General features: G+C 30.0%; 1 protein-coding gene across 2 annotated transcripts; it reads left to right on the plus strand.

The window, feature by feature from the left end:
* The first annotated feature begins 9,280 nt into the window (after positions 1–9,280).
* LOC112695474 (probable serine/threonine-protein kinase At1g54610) lies at positions 9,281–13,631 on the plus strand. Of its 2 annotated transcripts, XM_025747821.3 has the most exons (8): positions 9,281–9,583; positions 9,747–10,168; positions 10,761–11,045; positions 11,173–11,490; positions 11,837–12,064; positions 12,249–12,349; positions 12,772–12,889; positions 13,091–13,631. In XM_025747821.3, exons 2-8 carry the CDS (start codon positions 9,800–9,802, stop codon positions 13,418–13,420), a joined length of 1,749 nt encoding a protein of 582 aa, XP_025603606.1. In that variant the 5' UTR covers positions 9,281–9,583; positions 9,747–9,799; the 3' UTR covers positions 13,421–13,631. The 2 variants fall into 2 exon arrangements, with proteins under 2 accessions (XP_025603606.1, XP_072052667.1); XM_072196566.1 differs by lacking the exon at positions 9,281–9,583 and having other exon boundaries at positions 9,595–10,168.
* The last annotated feature ends 2,601 nt before the right edge of the window (positions 13,632–16,232 follow it).

Below are 16,232 nucleotides of genomic sequence, written 5' to 3' on the forward strand. Positions count from 1 at the left end.
AACCCAAGTTATTAACATATATAAGTTAAAATCTGTTTCTGTCCTAAGATGGAGGACTATGTCAATTGTAAGAGGTGCGAATCCATCTGTCCTATAGATTTCTTAAGTGTTCGAGTTTATTTGTGGCATGAAACAACTCAAAATATGAGTCTAGCTTATTAAAAATTGTATAGCCAAATAGCATCATATTTATGCATCATTAACCATTAACCAATAAAATTGTAAAGCGGGTATTTAAATTAAATACATACATTAAAATACGAAAGCTTCTTACTCCACAACTACGAAAGTATTTTTTTACTCTTTTATATACTAGTGGATCTTATCAATGTACCATAAATTTTCTAAAATCAGTATTAATTTTAAATTTTAAAGGACTTGTATTTTTTCCGGAACATGTACACATAACGCCTAAAAAAATTAAATTCTTACTTGACGTAATTTGAATATATTTAAAGGATAAAACAATTTTTAAAAAATGTATTGTAATAAAGAAAAAGAGTCCAAGAAAATATAGCCAAAAGGGTTATTTCAATAGCCACATCAAAAATATCTATCCAAACTCAATTCATTATTTTAAGATAATAAATAATAAAATCTGACTTTTTCTAAAAATGATAGAAAAAAGAATAGACTCTTTAACAAGAGAAAAAATCTTTTACATAAATTCAATAATTATTGGAACTCTCAAAATGAAAGAAAAAAAAATTAAGAAATGAAATTCTAAAGAGGGAGAAAATTCTAAACAAAGAATTTATGCCTGTTTTCAAATGAATGAAAAAAAATATACTTTTATTAAGAGATTTATTAGATAATCGAAAATAGATATCTTAAAGTAAAATAATCTAAAAAGAATTTCAAATTCTTTTTTTATTTCTAGTTTATAGAATATTTCTGTTTCTTTTTTCTATTCTAAAATAGATATTTGTTTAGTTCTATATCAAAATATTTAATAATTTAAAATAAAAAATTAAAAAATATATATATTAATAAAATAATAAAAATTATAAAAATAATAAAAAAGATTATTATTTAACTTAATTTTTAAATTTCTACGAAAAAAATTGGAAAAATTGCACCTCTCTTTTTTATTGTATGTAATTTGTTCGATTTTTTTATTTAAAACAAAAAAATGAGTTATCTTATTGTCAATTGACAGGCGAATTGGATTATTGGTTTGAATTGAATCAAGTAACTGAGGTGTGGTTCAAATCTAGTTAATGTAGTTCTTAGTAGTTTATAATTCTATAATTTAATAATTTTGTTTTTATTTGAAAAAATTGTTGTTCATGATTAACGGTTTGAATTTAAACGTAATGTAGATGTTCTGAATCTGAATTATTATTTTGATGACTCTGTTTTGTTCCCACTTTCGGTACATTTAAAATTATAAATTGATTTATTTTGGAAATACTTTCGGTGTATTTTTAGTTTCTGTGTGATGTTTTTTTATGAAAACGAGGTTTACTTTTTATACTTTCTGGTTTTGTTCCATTTTACCATGTTACTATTTGTTTTGAAATTAGTTTCTTCAATTTTTTCAAGCAATTTATTTGTTTTAAATATACAGTACACAGACAATTCAATAGTTAAACAGTGTAGAAATTTAAACTACATAATTTCTATATTTTCTCATGAAAATTTACAGAAAAAATTGGAAGCATTTTCAGTGTTTATTTGAATAGCTTTTGGCGTATTCAGTGTAGCAATTCATTGTATTATAAAAATTATTCTTCTTTTTCTGTATTTTTGTGAACTTAGATTCATTCATATTAATAGAATTTTAATACAGTACAGATAAGTTTATAGAAGTTTAATTTTGCAAAAATATTTATGAAAAGCTTGGATTGAATATTTACAAAGATATAAAATATGTGTTTGTTTTAACTGTACATTGCACAGATAATTCAGTAAACAACCAGTATAGATATTCTTAACAATTTACAACATTCAAATTATCTACTATCAATATCTCCTAATAAAAATTTACAGTAAGGACTTAATAATGCAGTAGATGGCTTGGAGAGTCTACTGGCTTCAGATTCTTGAATGGCTTTATCTCTCAATTGATTTATTTCATCGAAGGGAATGAGTGAAGCATATTTAACTCTCAAATAATCAACTTGTTTTTACAGTTTAAAAAAATTTATTTATTAAACACTGTTAATTTAGTAATAGAGAGTTATCTATTTTTAACGATAGCTACCTGTTTTCGATTCCTCCATGCATATTTTCCCTTTTTGATATTTTTCAGTTTAATTATTTTCAGCCATTTCATCACATATATTACACAATCTTGGCTAAAGACAAAAATAAAATAACACATTAAAATAGGACAATAACAAAAAACACAGTAAAATTTCTTAGATAAAAAGATTGATATCTTGTATGTTGTCCACTGATGTAACATATAGTGCTTCGACTCCCTCATCATTGTCTATCTAAAGTTTTGCTATGACAAACACTTCATTTGGGAGATCATCAAGCTCTAAAAATAAAAAAAAGCTAAATATCAAGTGGAACACAATATATTCATCTAAAATATACTGAAAGACAAACCAAATATACTGCTATGATTCCTTGATTGTATCACACAATGTCAGTTCAAAAAGACATGCAACTCAATCAAACATGCACAAAATGACACCAGAAGCACTAAAACAAAATTCTATGGGCTAGTTACTACAATACCATGAACAAAATCCCTAAAAATGGACAAAATTCTCTTATTCAACTTGAACTTGTTTTAGCCTAAGACACTATCTTTTCAATTGTTTCTGTCGAAGTTCTTTGACTTAGATTTCTTAAGATGCGATTTGACACTCTGTTTGGCATATCTAGCTACATCTGTAAATCTTTTTTAAATTGTATCCTATTATGTTTTTCTTCATGTTTTGGTAAAAGATAATAAGTTATGTAATATTTTGTATATTATGATAATTTTCGAGGATAAAAACTTTGTAAGTAGGGTACGATGTAAGACCCTTAATTTTTTAAAAAATAAAATATTATTTATTTGAGATTTGAACTTTGTTTTATGAATGACAAGAAAAAATATTTAAAGTAAAAATTCAGACACTTATTCTAAAGATTTTGACCCAAGAAATCACAAACGAATCCATATTGGGCCAAGTCCAAGGCTTATTTCAACTCAACAATTCAGCTCATTCTTCCCTGAGAGAGAGAGAGAGAGAGAGAGAGAGAGAGAGAGAGAGAGAGAGAGAGAGAGAGAGAGAGAGAGAGAGAGAGAGAGAGAGAGAGAGAGAGAGAGAGAGAGAGAGAGAGAGAGAGAGAGAGAGAGAGAGAGAGAGAGAGAGAGAGAGAGAGAGAGTCCCCGTAACTTTCAATCTGTAACTCCAACCGACAATCTATTTGTGGCTATGCATTTGTCTCGATTTTCTCTTTAATTCTATCTAAACATTGCGTGTAACTCCAATCGACAATCTATTTGTGGCTATGCATTTGTCTCGACTTTCTCTTTAATTCTATCTAAACATTACGGTAAAAAACATTAAAATCATTGTCCCATTTTTTATTTTTCCTTTGATTTTACGTTTTGGGTATGTGGTGTTAAGATTTTTTAATTTTAATGTTTAGGAAAATCTTAACCTTGAGTTCTAGTGAGGTTTTGATCCAAGAACATGTGGTACAAGGTAAGAAAACTCTTTTCCTTTGATTTTTCCTAATTATGTATGAAACCCTAGCTTGGGATGTGAATGTTGGTATAATTAGATTTAATAAGGAATGATCGCTTACTTGGGTTGAGTTTGTGTTGCGTTTTGTGGCTTGGCTTGATTTGGAGCACTTGGTGGAGGTTTGATTCCGTGAATGGAGGCTTGGGTGTGATCTAAAAGAGAATCTAAGTGTTGAAAAAACTATCGTCAACAAGATAGAATTTTTTTTTAAAACTATTTTATAACCAAGGATTGTTATAAATCGATATCGATATGAAAATTACATTTTTGGTGATTATGTGAATCTCGTAAATTGGTATGTATGATTGTTGATGTGCTTGAATGATGGATTAGTGTAAATATTATGTTTGATGGTTATGGTGATTAATTAGTTGGATGGTAGCTTGAATTATAATATAGATGTATATATGAGTATGTGTGCATAATTATAATGGTGTAGTTTAATTGCCTATTATGATTATTGATGTGAGAGTTTGGGCTTAAAATCATGATAGGATGGGGTATTTCCTATTTGGTAAGTTATGGTAAGTTGGTGGTAATTGCCATGTGTGAATTGTTGCTGAAATAATGGAATGAGTTGGATGATTGAATTGTTGTGTTGTTTGTGAATGGTGAATGCATAAGTGCCATGTGTTAAAGACCTTATTGAAAATTGGATTAGGGTTGGTTAGGGATTGGATGGGCAGGAATTGATAAATGAATGTTGAGAATGTTTTGAAATGATTTTGGGGTGTGTTAGAATTGAATTGAAAGGAAATTTTGTGAAAAGTGGTATTTTGTAGATTTTAGTAAAAATAAATTATTGACTAACTTTGACGGGTCATAACTTGGTTCTCGGACCCTTAAATTTTACGAAACTTGTCTTAATAAAAAATTGGGTTTGTTTAGGTCATGACGTTTGAAGAATGGACGGAAAATGATTTTTAACAAAAAAGTTATGCACGTTTGAAGTTTGTGGTTAAAAATTGAATTCTGCAGAAGTTGCACAAAATTGAGGTCATGCGTATGCATGAGGGGTGTTACAGAATTGAAAGAGTTTCGTGCGTATACATGAGTTTTGTGCGTATACCATGTATACGCACAAAAGTCAAGTCCTGCGCACGCACGACTTGCATTACAGAATTGAATATTTTTCATGTGCGTTTCTGCGCGTATGCACCAAACGGAGCTCGGGCATACGCACGACTGTCCTATTTTAGAAAATATTGATTTTAATTATTTTTGCCTATCCAATCTATTTTTTCACTTCTGTAACCCCTGTTTAAGATCCGCTAACTAGTTCTTAGGCTCTAGAACGAGTGGAAGTGTATTGAGTAAATTAAACTGATATGTTTGAGTGGGATGGGGAATTGAAGAATTTAAGTTAATGATAATTGATAAAAGATTGGGATTAATGAACTTAATTTTGATAAATTGATTGCCTAGCAAGGATGATGGTGTTATTTCGCTTGTTTAGTGCGTTATTATATTATGGGGATGGTGGTTTTGTCCCACCTGTGGTGAGGACAGCGATTATATACCGCTCACGGTTTGAGTTTGATTATGATATGTTTGATTGTGGTTATGATTGAAAAGTGTGGCGAACACTATATCTCAAGAGTGTGCCAGACACTATATTCCAAAAGTGTGTTGGGCGCTATATCCCTGATAGATGGTGATTATGATATAGTGAGGTCTGATTGAGTGGTGTTTATATTAAGTTTCAATTTTGCTTATGATCTTGATTATGCTTGATTTTGAGTATGTTAATGATGAGTTTGATGATGATAATGATAATGATTGAAAAGTGTGCTGGACACTATATTCCAAGAGTGTGCCGAGCACTATATCCTAAAAGTGTGTCGGGTACTATATTCCTTATGGATGGTGACTGTGATTATGATTAGGTTGATTGGAAAATGATTATATTGAGTTGTGATTTTGCTTGTGATCTTGGTTGTGTATGATCTGTTTCCCTTTTGCTGCGTCGTACTCTCTCTGTTTGTAAAGTGTGGCGGACACTATATCCTAATAGTGTAGCGAACACTATATACTGAAAAGTGTGGCGGGCACTATATCCCAAGAGTATGGCGGCTCACTATATCCTAAGAGTGTGAGAGCACTATGTCCCAGAAAAAATATTAGGCACTATATCCCAAGAGTGTGAGAGCACTATATCTCAGAAAAGATATCTGACACTATATCCCAAGAGTGCGGCGGACACTTTATCCCAAGAGTGCGAAAGTGTAACAGAGAGACAATATCTAGATTAGCTACCGGGTGTGTCGGATTCTGAAAGTTTAACCGACACGTGAGTTCATGGCCAGTAGGACAGGCATGCTATGCATCTATATGGCATTGTTTGGGTGTGCATATTGTATTTGATTTGTCTATGTGAATATTTCTGCTTTAACTGTTAATTGTCATACTTGCTGTAATTGCTTTTGACTATGTTTGAACTTTATTACTTGTGTTTGTGATTGGTTGGTTCGGATTATAGTGGTTTGAGTATTGATTTGATTATATGTTGGGTCGGAGGCGTTGATTGATTATGTTTGGGGCGGAGGCTGTGACTGTTTGGGATGGAGGCCGTGATTGATAAGTTATATGTCTTGGTAAGTTTGATATATACATTGAATTGTGGTGGTTTGAGTGTAGATTGATTTTGCTTTGGCCAGAGGCCGTGATTGTTTATGTGATGGGTCGGAAACCGTGATTGATTTAGGTTTAAAGTTTAATAAAGTATGAAAAATCAAACTGATTCAGAATATATTTAATGAACCTTTACTTGGAATATGTTAGTTATTCATACAATTTAAGTAACTTTTAAGATTTTTATGATTGAACTATGAATTTGGATTTTTGGATAACTGATTATTGATTTTCGAAGTGATTCATAAGACGAGCGATGATCACTACAGATGAAAACAACTGCCTTTTTATATATTCTCTTATGACAATTCTAAACTTTTTTTTGTGAGATAGTGTGGTTAGATTCTCACATCCTACAGCCTTATCTTTTCAGGAAACAGACGAATAAGCCTATGAAGAAATTTTTGCGCTTTTGGTTATGCGATATTGTTGTATTAGCTTAGCTACTATTTTTTCCTCGCTATTATTGTTATACTTGTGTAAAGAGAGATATGAGTCGTGATTGTAATGATAATTAATATTTGTAAGTTACATGTATTAAAGGATCTTTGTGTGTGTGTGTGTCTATACATATATATAATTGAAAAGTGTTGTGATTGGTATTGTAAATATGAATGTTTGTAAAACGAAAGAAAAAGTATTTTCGTTTTTTTTAAAGAAAACAGTGATACGGTTTCGAGTTAAAGGCTCCTGTTTTATTATTATATATGTATAGAAGTCGTCATAATATCCGCTCTATCAGAATAGTGCAGTCGAAAGTGTGACGTTCTGATAATAAAGATGTTATACAAACCAAATATACCACTATTATTTCTTTATTGCATCACCCAATATCAGTTCAAAAATACATGCAACTTAATAAAATATGCACAAAATGACAATAAAAGCGCTACAATAAATTTCTATGGGCTAGTTACAACAAATGAATGAATAAAGTCCCTAAAAAATAGACAAAAACACATACAGATCACTCGAACATGCACAAAATAACATTAAAAGCACTACAACAACATTATGTTGTCTAGTTACAACAAAAAGTGGACAAGACCACCAAATGCACTTCAGTTCAGACAAAATGTATCGAAAGTTGTTATTGATTGCTACACACGAATTCAGTTCAAAATATGCAAACACTCAAACATGCACAAAAACATTTAAATTCTAAAAAACATGCAGATATAAGTTAAACTATACAATAAATACTACATAATATTTTTACACCAACTTAACAATGTTATCACCAAATGAACAGTATAACGAGAACAGTAATATGTACTTTAATACAAGAACACAAAATAATGAATCTACTAAATAAACAGAAATATGACTATTTAGTATTTTGTGATCGAAAATGCAAAAGAAAAAAGTAAAAAAACTAAACGATTAGTGAACAAATCCTTTAATAATCTTTTGTCTTTTGTTGCTGTATTTCTTGATGAAGATTAAGATGTAACTTTGAAATTTTCTTAAATTTTCGCGAAGATTTTGAGGTTTTTTTTTGTCATGGCGAATATTTTGAGTTTGATCATTTTAATTTTGATCGAAAGAAAAAAAAAGTTTTTTATATTAACGTTTGCGATATTAAATAGTTGCGGGAGCACATATTTATACGTTTTCTAATTTAAAATTAATTTTTATTAAATTAAGACTAATTTAATTAAATTTAGTTAAAAAAAATTATATGTGTAATATGTTTAAAATAATTTATCTTCCAATATAGTACGCACAAGAGAAGTTTATTACATTGATTAGAGAGGAGACAAATTCATAGATTTCAGCGGGTAAGCTGCGACAGAGATGGAAAAGGGCACTGTCCTTCTCCTAACGCAATAACAATAAAGTATTCAAAAATTGTACTACTTAGATTATGAATTACGAAACACCAAACAATCATAAAATACTACTGCTACTAGTACTTTTTTCTTCGGATAACCTAAATTTATCGGGTAAATATCCCAAGGTTAAATTATTCTATTAATTTTTATATTTTTTTAAATTTGTAATTAAATTTTAATATGTTAAATGTTTTAATTGAATTTATATATTAATTTTAAATTTATAATTAGATTTATTTTAATAATTAATATTATAAAAACATTTTTTGTTTTATATCACTAACGAATATATTTCAGCATATTTTATTAAATTAAAAATATAATTATAAATTTAAAATTAATATAAAAATTTAATTATAAAATTTTAAAATGTAAGAACTAAAATATAAATTTGTTTAAACTATAAAGAATAAAAAAATAATTTAATCATATCTAAAAATAATTTATTTAAAGTTTAGATCGAATATTTTATTTGTTAATAAATTTTATTTTTAAAATTTTAAAAATTTTCAGAAAAAGAAATTAGTTTTTGTTATTTTTAATAATTTAATATTTATATTGAACAAATAAATTTTATTCTAAGATAATTAAAAATAAAAAATATTGTTATTAAAAAAGCTTATTCTATCTTTAAAATGATTAACAAATAATCTGTCTAACAAAAATAATTTTAGAAACTTTTAGAAAATTAAAAATATATTCTTAAAGAACAAATCATAACTTTTTGAGTATTTAGCTGCTTAACATATTATTACATTACCAATAAATTAGAATGAATTTTGCTAGAGAATCAATAGATTATTTGTACAATATATACAATGGGTCATTTATTTGGTCTAATATTAGTTAAAAAATGAATATTTAGGATAAAATACTATTAATTTCTCAGACACAATACATTTATATTATTCAGAATAACCATCTAATACCAAAGATAATAAATATCTGATATCCTACTGAATCGAACATTTCTAAATTCCTATTATATACATTTTACAATATTTCATCGACTCCTTATACTTCCTGAATTAGAATACAATTAATTAAAATCCTAAATCAGTCAGCATAGGATGAGATTAGTAGGTTACTCCAAATGGGCTAATTTGAGTTGTGAGAAGTAGAAGGAGAAGGAAGAGAGATCTGTGTGTTTCTCTAATTGGCATTGTGATTGTTTTTGTTTTGTTGTGTGTTAAGAGCCGGAAAAGACGGCTGTCCAAAAGAGAACATCACAAAACTAACACCAAAAAGCAGAGACAAGACCATCGTCCACTCTTTCATACACTTCTTTACTCTTCTTCTTCTGCTAACCATCTCTCTCTTTCTCTCTCTTCCCTTTCAGGGTAAAAAAAAAAAGAAAAAGAAAAAGAAAAAAATATTTTCTTATTTATTTATTTTTTAATTGGAGAACCCATCAAATCTCGGGTAATTGCTACCAAATAAATCTTTCGTTTTCACTTTCCTTTTCGGACCAGATCACTGAGAATCCCTTCATTCTCGTTTATCTTTTGAACTTCCTCGGTCAACTTTTTTACTTTCTTTTTCTATTTCAAATTCAGATCAGTCTCTTCTCCTCAATTTCTTGCAGGATGACACAAAGGATAGGGGAGTTCGCGTGATGAAACTTGGATTCAGAGAGAAATGGGGTGTGTGATTAGCAGGGAGGTTTCTTCTGGAATAATCGCAGAGGTGAAAGAGGAGAAGAGTTTCGGTGCTGATTCTAAGAGTAATAATAATGTTGATGGAGTCGCGGTAGAGGTTCAGAATCAGAATCGGAATCACAATGGTGGTAACCACCACAAGGAAGAGAAGAGTGGCAGCGAAGTTCAGAAGCCGAGGGGAGAAAGGAGAAGATCGAAGAAACCGAATCCGCGGCTAAGCAATCCTCCCAAGCATTTAAGGGGTGAGCAGGTTGCGGCTGGCTGGCCACCCTGGCTCACCGCCGTGTGCGGCGAAGCGCTTAACGGCTGGATTCCCCGAAAGGCTGACACATTTGAGAAGATTGATAAGGTTATTGCTTTCTCTTTTAGTTAATTTTGACTGATTTCGTGTGCATTGTTGTGGCGGTTTAACATGAAAAGGAAAAAGTATTTGATTGATTATGCCGTTTTTCCATGTGTGGATAGGGTTTGAAGTTCATCAATGCAGATTATGTTGGACGCAAATATAGTTTTTCCCAAAGTAAAACTCATTTTAGTTATTGATATATTTGTGGAGTAAATGGACAAAAGTATATGAAAGAATTTTGAGAGGACAATAGTACACACCAAGGATTCGTAAACATCAAAGTGCACCCAGAAATTGTTTTTGGATGGACAAAAGTGTCATACCCTTAGTAAGGGTTTGATATTTGCAAATCTTTTGTGTGTATTTTTGTCTGACAAAAACAATCTCTGGGTGTACCATGATATTTACGAATCTTGGTATGTATTTTTGACTACCACACTCTTTTATGTGTCCTAATCCTTTTGTCCATTACTCTATATTTGTTGGTAGAATTGAAAGGAACTAAATCTACATTATGTGATTCAGTTGAATATAGGAATTAGGGACTATATTTCTTTAGTTCTCATAGTTTTTTTTCCTATTCCTTTCATAATAGATCGGGCAAGGAACATATAGTAATGTATACAAAGCTAAAGACATGATGACAGGCAAAATTGTTGCTCTAAAGAAGGTTCGATTTGATAATTTGGAACCTGAGAGTGTAAAATTCATGGCTAGAGAGATTCTTATTTTGCGGAGATTGGATCATCCAAATGTTGTAAAGTTGCAAGGCTTAGTTACATCAAGGATGTCCTGCAGTCTGTATTTGGTGTTTGATTACATGGTGCATGATTTAGCTGGACTTGTTGCAAGCCCACGAATCAGGTTCACGGAACCTCAGGTTAGACAAGGTTTGCCTTAATAATTTTACGATTTCAATAGTCTTCCTTTGATAATTAGTACACTTTATTTTCAAACAGCAGTACTTGAAGTCGTCAAATTGCCAACTATTGTTCTTTCAATTGTAGGTCAAATGTTACATGCATCAACTGCTATCTGGACTTGAGCATTGTCATAAGCGTCGTGTACTTCACCGTGATATTAAAGGATCAAATCTTCTCATTGACAATGAAGGAATACTTAAGATTGCTGACTTTGGACTGGCATCTTTGTTCGATCCAAACCATAAGCATCCCATGACTAGTCGAGTGGTAACTCTTTGGTACCGGCCCCCAGAATTGCTTCTTGGTGCCACCGATTATGGTGTGGGTATAGACCTATGGAGCGCCGGATGCATTTTAGGAGAGTTATTGGCTGGAAAGCCAATTATGCCGGGTCGTACAGAGGTAACGTACATCTCTTGGCTTTCTTATAGGATATTTTAGTTCCGTGGTTATCTAGATCACAAGTACTTTTGTAATTTTATGAATTTGTTTTATATTATGCATTCACGAGGACCTAGAGGTACTAGGAATGATGTGGATATAAACAATAATTACCATGTATTGTCTACAATACTTTTACCTGTTTCTTCATGTCTATGTTCTTTAAATCTCCCAGGTATACACTTTAATTCTAATGTGCCATGTATAGATAGTTGTGTAGTTTGTATGAAGTAATATCTCCATGCGTACATCAATTAAGTTTATACTTACTTTGTTTTTTGTCCCCACTCTCTAATGCATGACTTAGGTGGAGCAACTGCATAAGATATACAAACTATGTGGTTCACCTTCTGATGAATATTGGAAGAAGTCGAAGTTGCCTAATGCCACCTTGTTTAAGCCTCGAGAGCCATACAAGAGATGCCTAAGAGAGACATTTAAAGATTTTCCACCTTCTGCACTACCCCTTATCGAAAGTCTTCTGGCATTTGATCCTGCCGAACGGAAAACTGCCTCAGATGCTTTGCGAAGTGAGGTTGGTTACTATAAAGTACCTATACATAATTAATGCAATATAGGTGTATGAAATTATAAAGTGAAATGATCTTGAATCCAGTTTTGATATTATGCTTGTTGAGTCTGGATAGTTTTCCCATTAAAAAATTAAAATAGTACCAATCTCCTATTTTACTTTACTAGTCTATTCTACATTTTTGCAGTTCTTCACCACAGAGCCATATGCTTGTGATCCTTCAAGTCTTCCAAAATATCCTCCAAGCAAGGAAATGGATGCTAGACGGCAGGACGAAGAGGCCAGAAGGTATCATTGCTTTTAAATTTCACTTTCTGCATGCTAGAACTTTGTGCAGGTTTGAACAAAGGTTTTAAAAAAAGATTCGAGAGAGCGAATGGGAGGAAGATAGGAATTTCTGAACAAAATGTGTGGCGTTGACCATGATATTACCTAAGATAAGCTATTTAACAGATATCACTCCCAACCCCTCACCAATAACTTTACCTACAGTCTATGGACACTGCCATATATACGTGTCAACAGTCTCAGTATAGACATGATAGAATGCAATGATGTCATTTGATCCATGTAGCCGACCGCTCCTAGTGGGATAAGGCTTTGTTGTTGTTGTTGTTTTTGTTGTTATTGGTTATTCCTGCTAGTGTAAGTTTAAGCCTTCTTATTACGATTGAGAAACTCTAAGACACTTTGTCAATGTGAATATTCAGAATAAGGGCTGCAAGCAAAGCTCAGGCTAATGGTCCAAGGAAGCATCGCATGCGTGATCGTGCCGTGAAAGCTATTCCTGCTCCTGAAGCCAATGCTGAGATTCAATCCAACATTGATGTATGTTCAAAAAAATTGCTTCTATCATTAATCACAAATTACACATGTGATGCTTTTAGACTTCATTCCAATAATGCTTTAATAAAATGCAATGGTTGGGGCTGAGTATGGAGGAGAGTTAGGATTTGGCAACTCTCATTTATGTTATATCTGCTTGTTTATATTTGACCCTTTTTTTTGTTGTGATTTCATACCTAACAGAGAAGGCGTCTAATAACTCATGCAAATGCTAAGAGCAAGAGTGAAAAGTTCCCACCGCCACATCAAGATGGACAACTTGGATTTCCATTGGGATCTTCCCATCGTATTGATCCAGATACTGTTCCTATTGATGTCTCCTTCACTTCAACAACGTCGTATATTTATTCAAAGGAACCATTCCAAGCGTGGTCAGGTCCTATAGGTAATGCTGCTGCTGAAATTGGAGTGCCAAAAAACAAGAGACACACCGCAACTGATGCATTGGATTTATCAAAACCACATAAAGGTTCACACAAGGATAAAGTTAAAGGAAAGAAAACCATAGCTTAGATTTTGATAACATTCATATAGAGTCAAATTAAGAATATATACTTCTGCTGAGTAATGGCTATTATTATATTAGTTTATTTTTTTTCTTAAAAAAAAAAATTGTTTTCATTAAGATGAATGCTCTTTCTTTTTTCCCCTCCTTTGTTTATGGTGAGAGAATTACCATGATGTACATCGTAAATTTCATTTCAAAAGAAGTCCCTTTTGTTAATATCTGAGATCTAGCAATGAATGTTTTTTAAGACATGATATTACTTTAAGAATTTAGCTAATTTGTGTTCTAAGAGTATATTTTAAAAATACAATAATGGAAAATTTTTAATATTTTTTATGTATTCAATGCATTGAAAATATATAAAAAAAATTGTTTTTGCAATAATTTTTATAAAATATGTTTTTATAGTATGTTTAATTTATGTTTTTAGGGTACAAATTAGCAAAATTTTAACTTTAAATATAAAAGTAGAAGGTTAGAAAGTTAGTATAATTTATTATTTTTGATCAGCTGTTACTCTAATGTATAAAATTGTGGGCTAAAAATATTGGTCAAAAATAATAAATTCTATTATTTTAAAATTTTTTTTTTCGGAAAATATATCTCCAAAACAATTATTTTCTTTTACCCTTTGCCTTCTTTTGTGATCAGTAATTCTTTTACCTCTAAATATAGAGTAACATTTTACAATTGAGAGCAACTCCTTAAGAAACTAGGTCATAATAGGAATCTTATTCTCCAAGAAAAGAGACAACTTAACGCAGTATGTAATCCCAAAAAAAGATAGAGGACAATCGGTGAAGGTTTCCAATGGCACAAAGCAGGGTTGTGTATTTTCTACGCTTGAGTATGGGAAAATGTGACAGCTCACATTCCACATAGGGCCAGTAATCTATCTCTACGCTTAAACACCAATTTGAGTCGGCTCGACCTGGCACAATATGGGACATGTTTTTCAACCGTTATAGGTTTATCTCGGTACGAGCAATACTTAATAAAATTGATTGTTTGGGTAAGGGGTTCGTGTAAGAAGTGGTCGCATGGCTCGACACCTGTTTCATACCTACCCTATACATACATAAATGAATGCTTGGGTAAATTATTGAATTTGATGAATTTAGTTTGATAAGTTAATTTTTTTTAATATTGTTTAAAATTTGTAATATAATTAGTATATATTTCTGTTTACAAAGTTACAATTAAAACCAAAGTGTAATCATTTTTAATGTTAAAAGTATTAAAAATAAATAGTATTTGTCTCAACTAATTTAGGTTAGTTAAATGATTATTTTACTTGTTTGTTTAGTATCAAGAATTTGAATCCTGTTTTATGTGTAACAAACTAGCAACTCAGTAACTAGTCATAAATTTTTAATGGAGTTTTAATTTGAGATAGATTAGTCTTCAACTTGTCAAGTTAAGAAATATCATGAAAAAAAACTAGTATTTGTGTTTAAAATTTGCAGAGTTGAAAATATTATACAAAAAATAGTATTCATCTTTAAAGTAGAACAATTTCTCATCGATGACAATATTTATGGAGTATTGTCTTTATTGAAAAGTGGAAATTCACATGCACTTGTCTTCGTATGAGTTGATAATTGAAAACTGTTAAATGATAAATTTAGTTAAACACGTTAAATTATCTAACGATTTTCAATTATCAACTTCACATGAAGATGACTGCATGTGAGTCTTCACTTTGTTAAAATTTATGTAGGACAATTTTATTTGTTGATATTATATTTATTTTTTAAGTCAAAACAATATAATCAACGTTTACATAATTTTCAAGTTTCAAAATTTATAAACTTGTGCCATTATAAAAGTGATTAGATTGGTTAATATTTTTTGATAACATTACTGAAACAACATCGTTGAGTATTAGTTTGTGTAAAAAAAACCGTAATAATTTTACTTATTCAATAATTTATTCTAGAAGAAAATAAATTATTATCCGTTGGATTGGTAAATATTTTTTTTAATTTCTTATACTATTTAATTTGAAAATAATTATCAAAAAGTAAATGATTATACTATCCTATAATTTGATTAACAAAGTAATTTTTATATATATAATAATATCTAATATCACATATTATAACTAATGAAATCATAATATTTGAAAAAATAATGTTTAAACAATTTAAATGTCAATTTGAGTAAATATAAAAAATATAAAAAAATTACATGTTGATTCATAAAAATTTTGATTTAAAAAGTTGTCCATAATCTATATAATTAATAACTTTGAAATTTCATGTGTTATTTATTTTATATATATTTTATTTTATTGTATGAGAGCTTATAACTTTTTTGTATCAACGATTTTAGTGGCTGTAAAGAGGCTTTTACTATTAAATGAATGTTTAATTATTTTGTTGGTGTTTATAATTTTACCAAAATTATAATTAAATCTTTATATTTTTTTTCAATTGGGTTCCTATAATATTTTTAACTTTGTAATTAAGTCATTTTTATATAAAAAATGTTAAAATTAATAGAATATTCCTTAAAAAAATGTGTGATCAAAGATCTATTTAAGTTCTTAATTGTAGATACTTTCAATTTGTGAAAATTTATTCTATTAATTCTAATATGTTCTACACTGATAAGGATTTAATTACAAAATTAAAAGTAATATAGAGATTCAACTAAAAGAAAAAAAAAATATAAGAACCTAATTATAAATTTTGTAAAACTATAAGAATTAATAGAGTAATTAAATTTTAAATGAAATTATGCAGAAACTTCTGACAAAATTGATTGATATTTTTATGATAATTTATTCAATTTTTAATTTAAATTCAAAATAAA

The sequence above is a fragment of the Arachis hypogaea genome, chromosome 6 (genome assembly GCF_003086295.3).
Source record: "Arachis hypogaea cultivar Tifrunner chromosome 6, arahy.Tifrunner.gnm2.J5K5, whole genome shotgun sequence".
NCBI classification, from domain to species: Eukaryota; Viridiplantae; Streptophyta; class Magnoliopsida; order Fabales; family Fabaceae; genus Arachis; species Arachis hypogaea.

Bases quoted from the DNA above. Each gene is read 5' to 3' on its own strand.
- LOC112695474 (XM_025747821.3), top strand. From the start codon at position 9,800: ATGGGGTGTGTGATTAGCAGGGAGGTTTCTTCTGGAATAATCGCAGAG. The intron at 12,065-12,248 runs GTTGGTTACTAT...ACATTTTTGCAG, and splicing joins CAGATGCTTTGCGAAGTGAG to TTCTTCACCACAGAGCCATA. The intron at 12,890-13,090 runs GTATGTTCAAAA...CATACCTAACAG, and splicing joins AGATTCAATCCAACATTGAT to AGAAGGCGTCTAATAACTCA.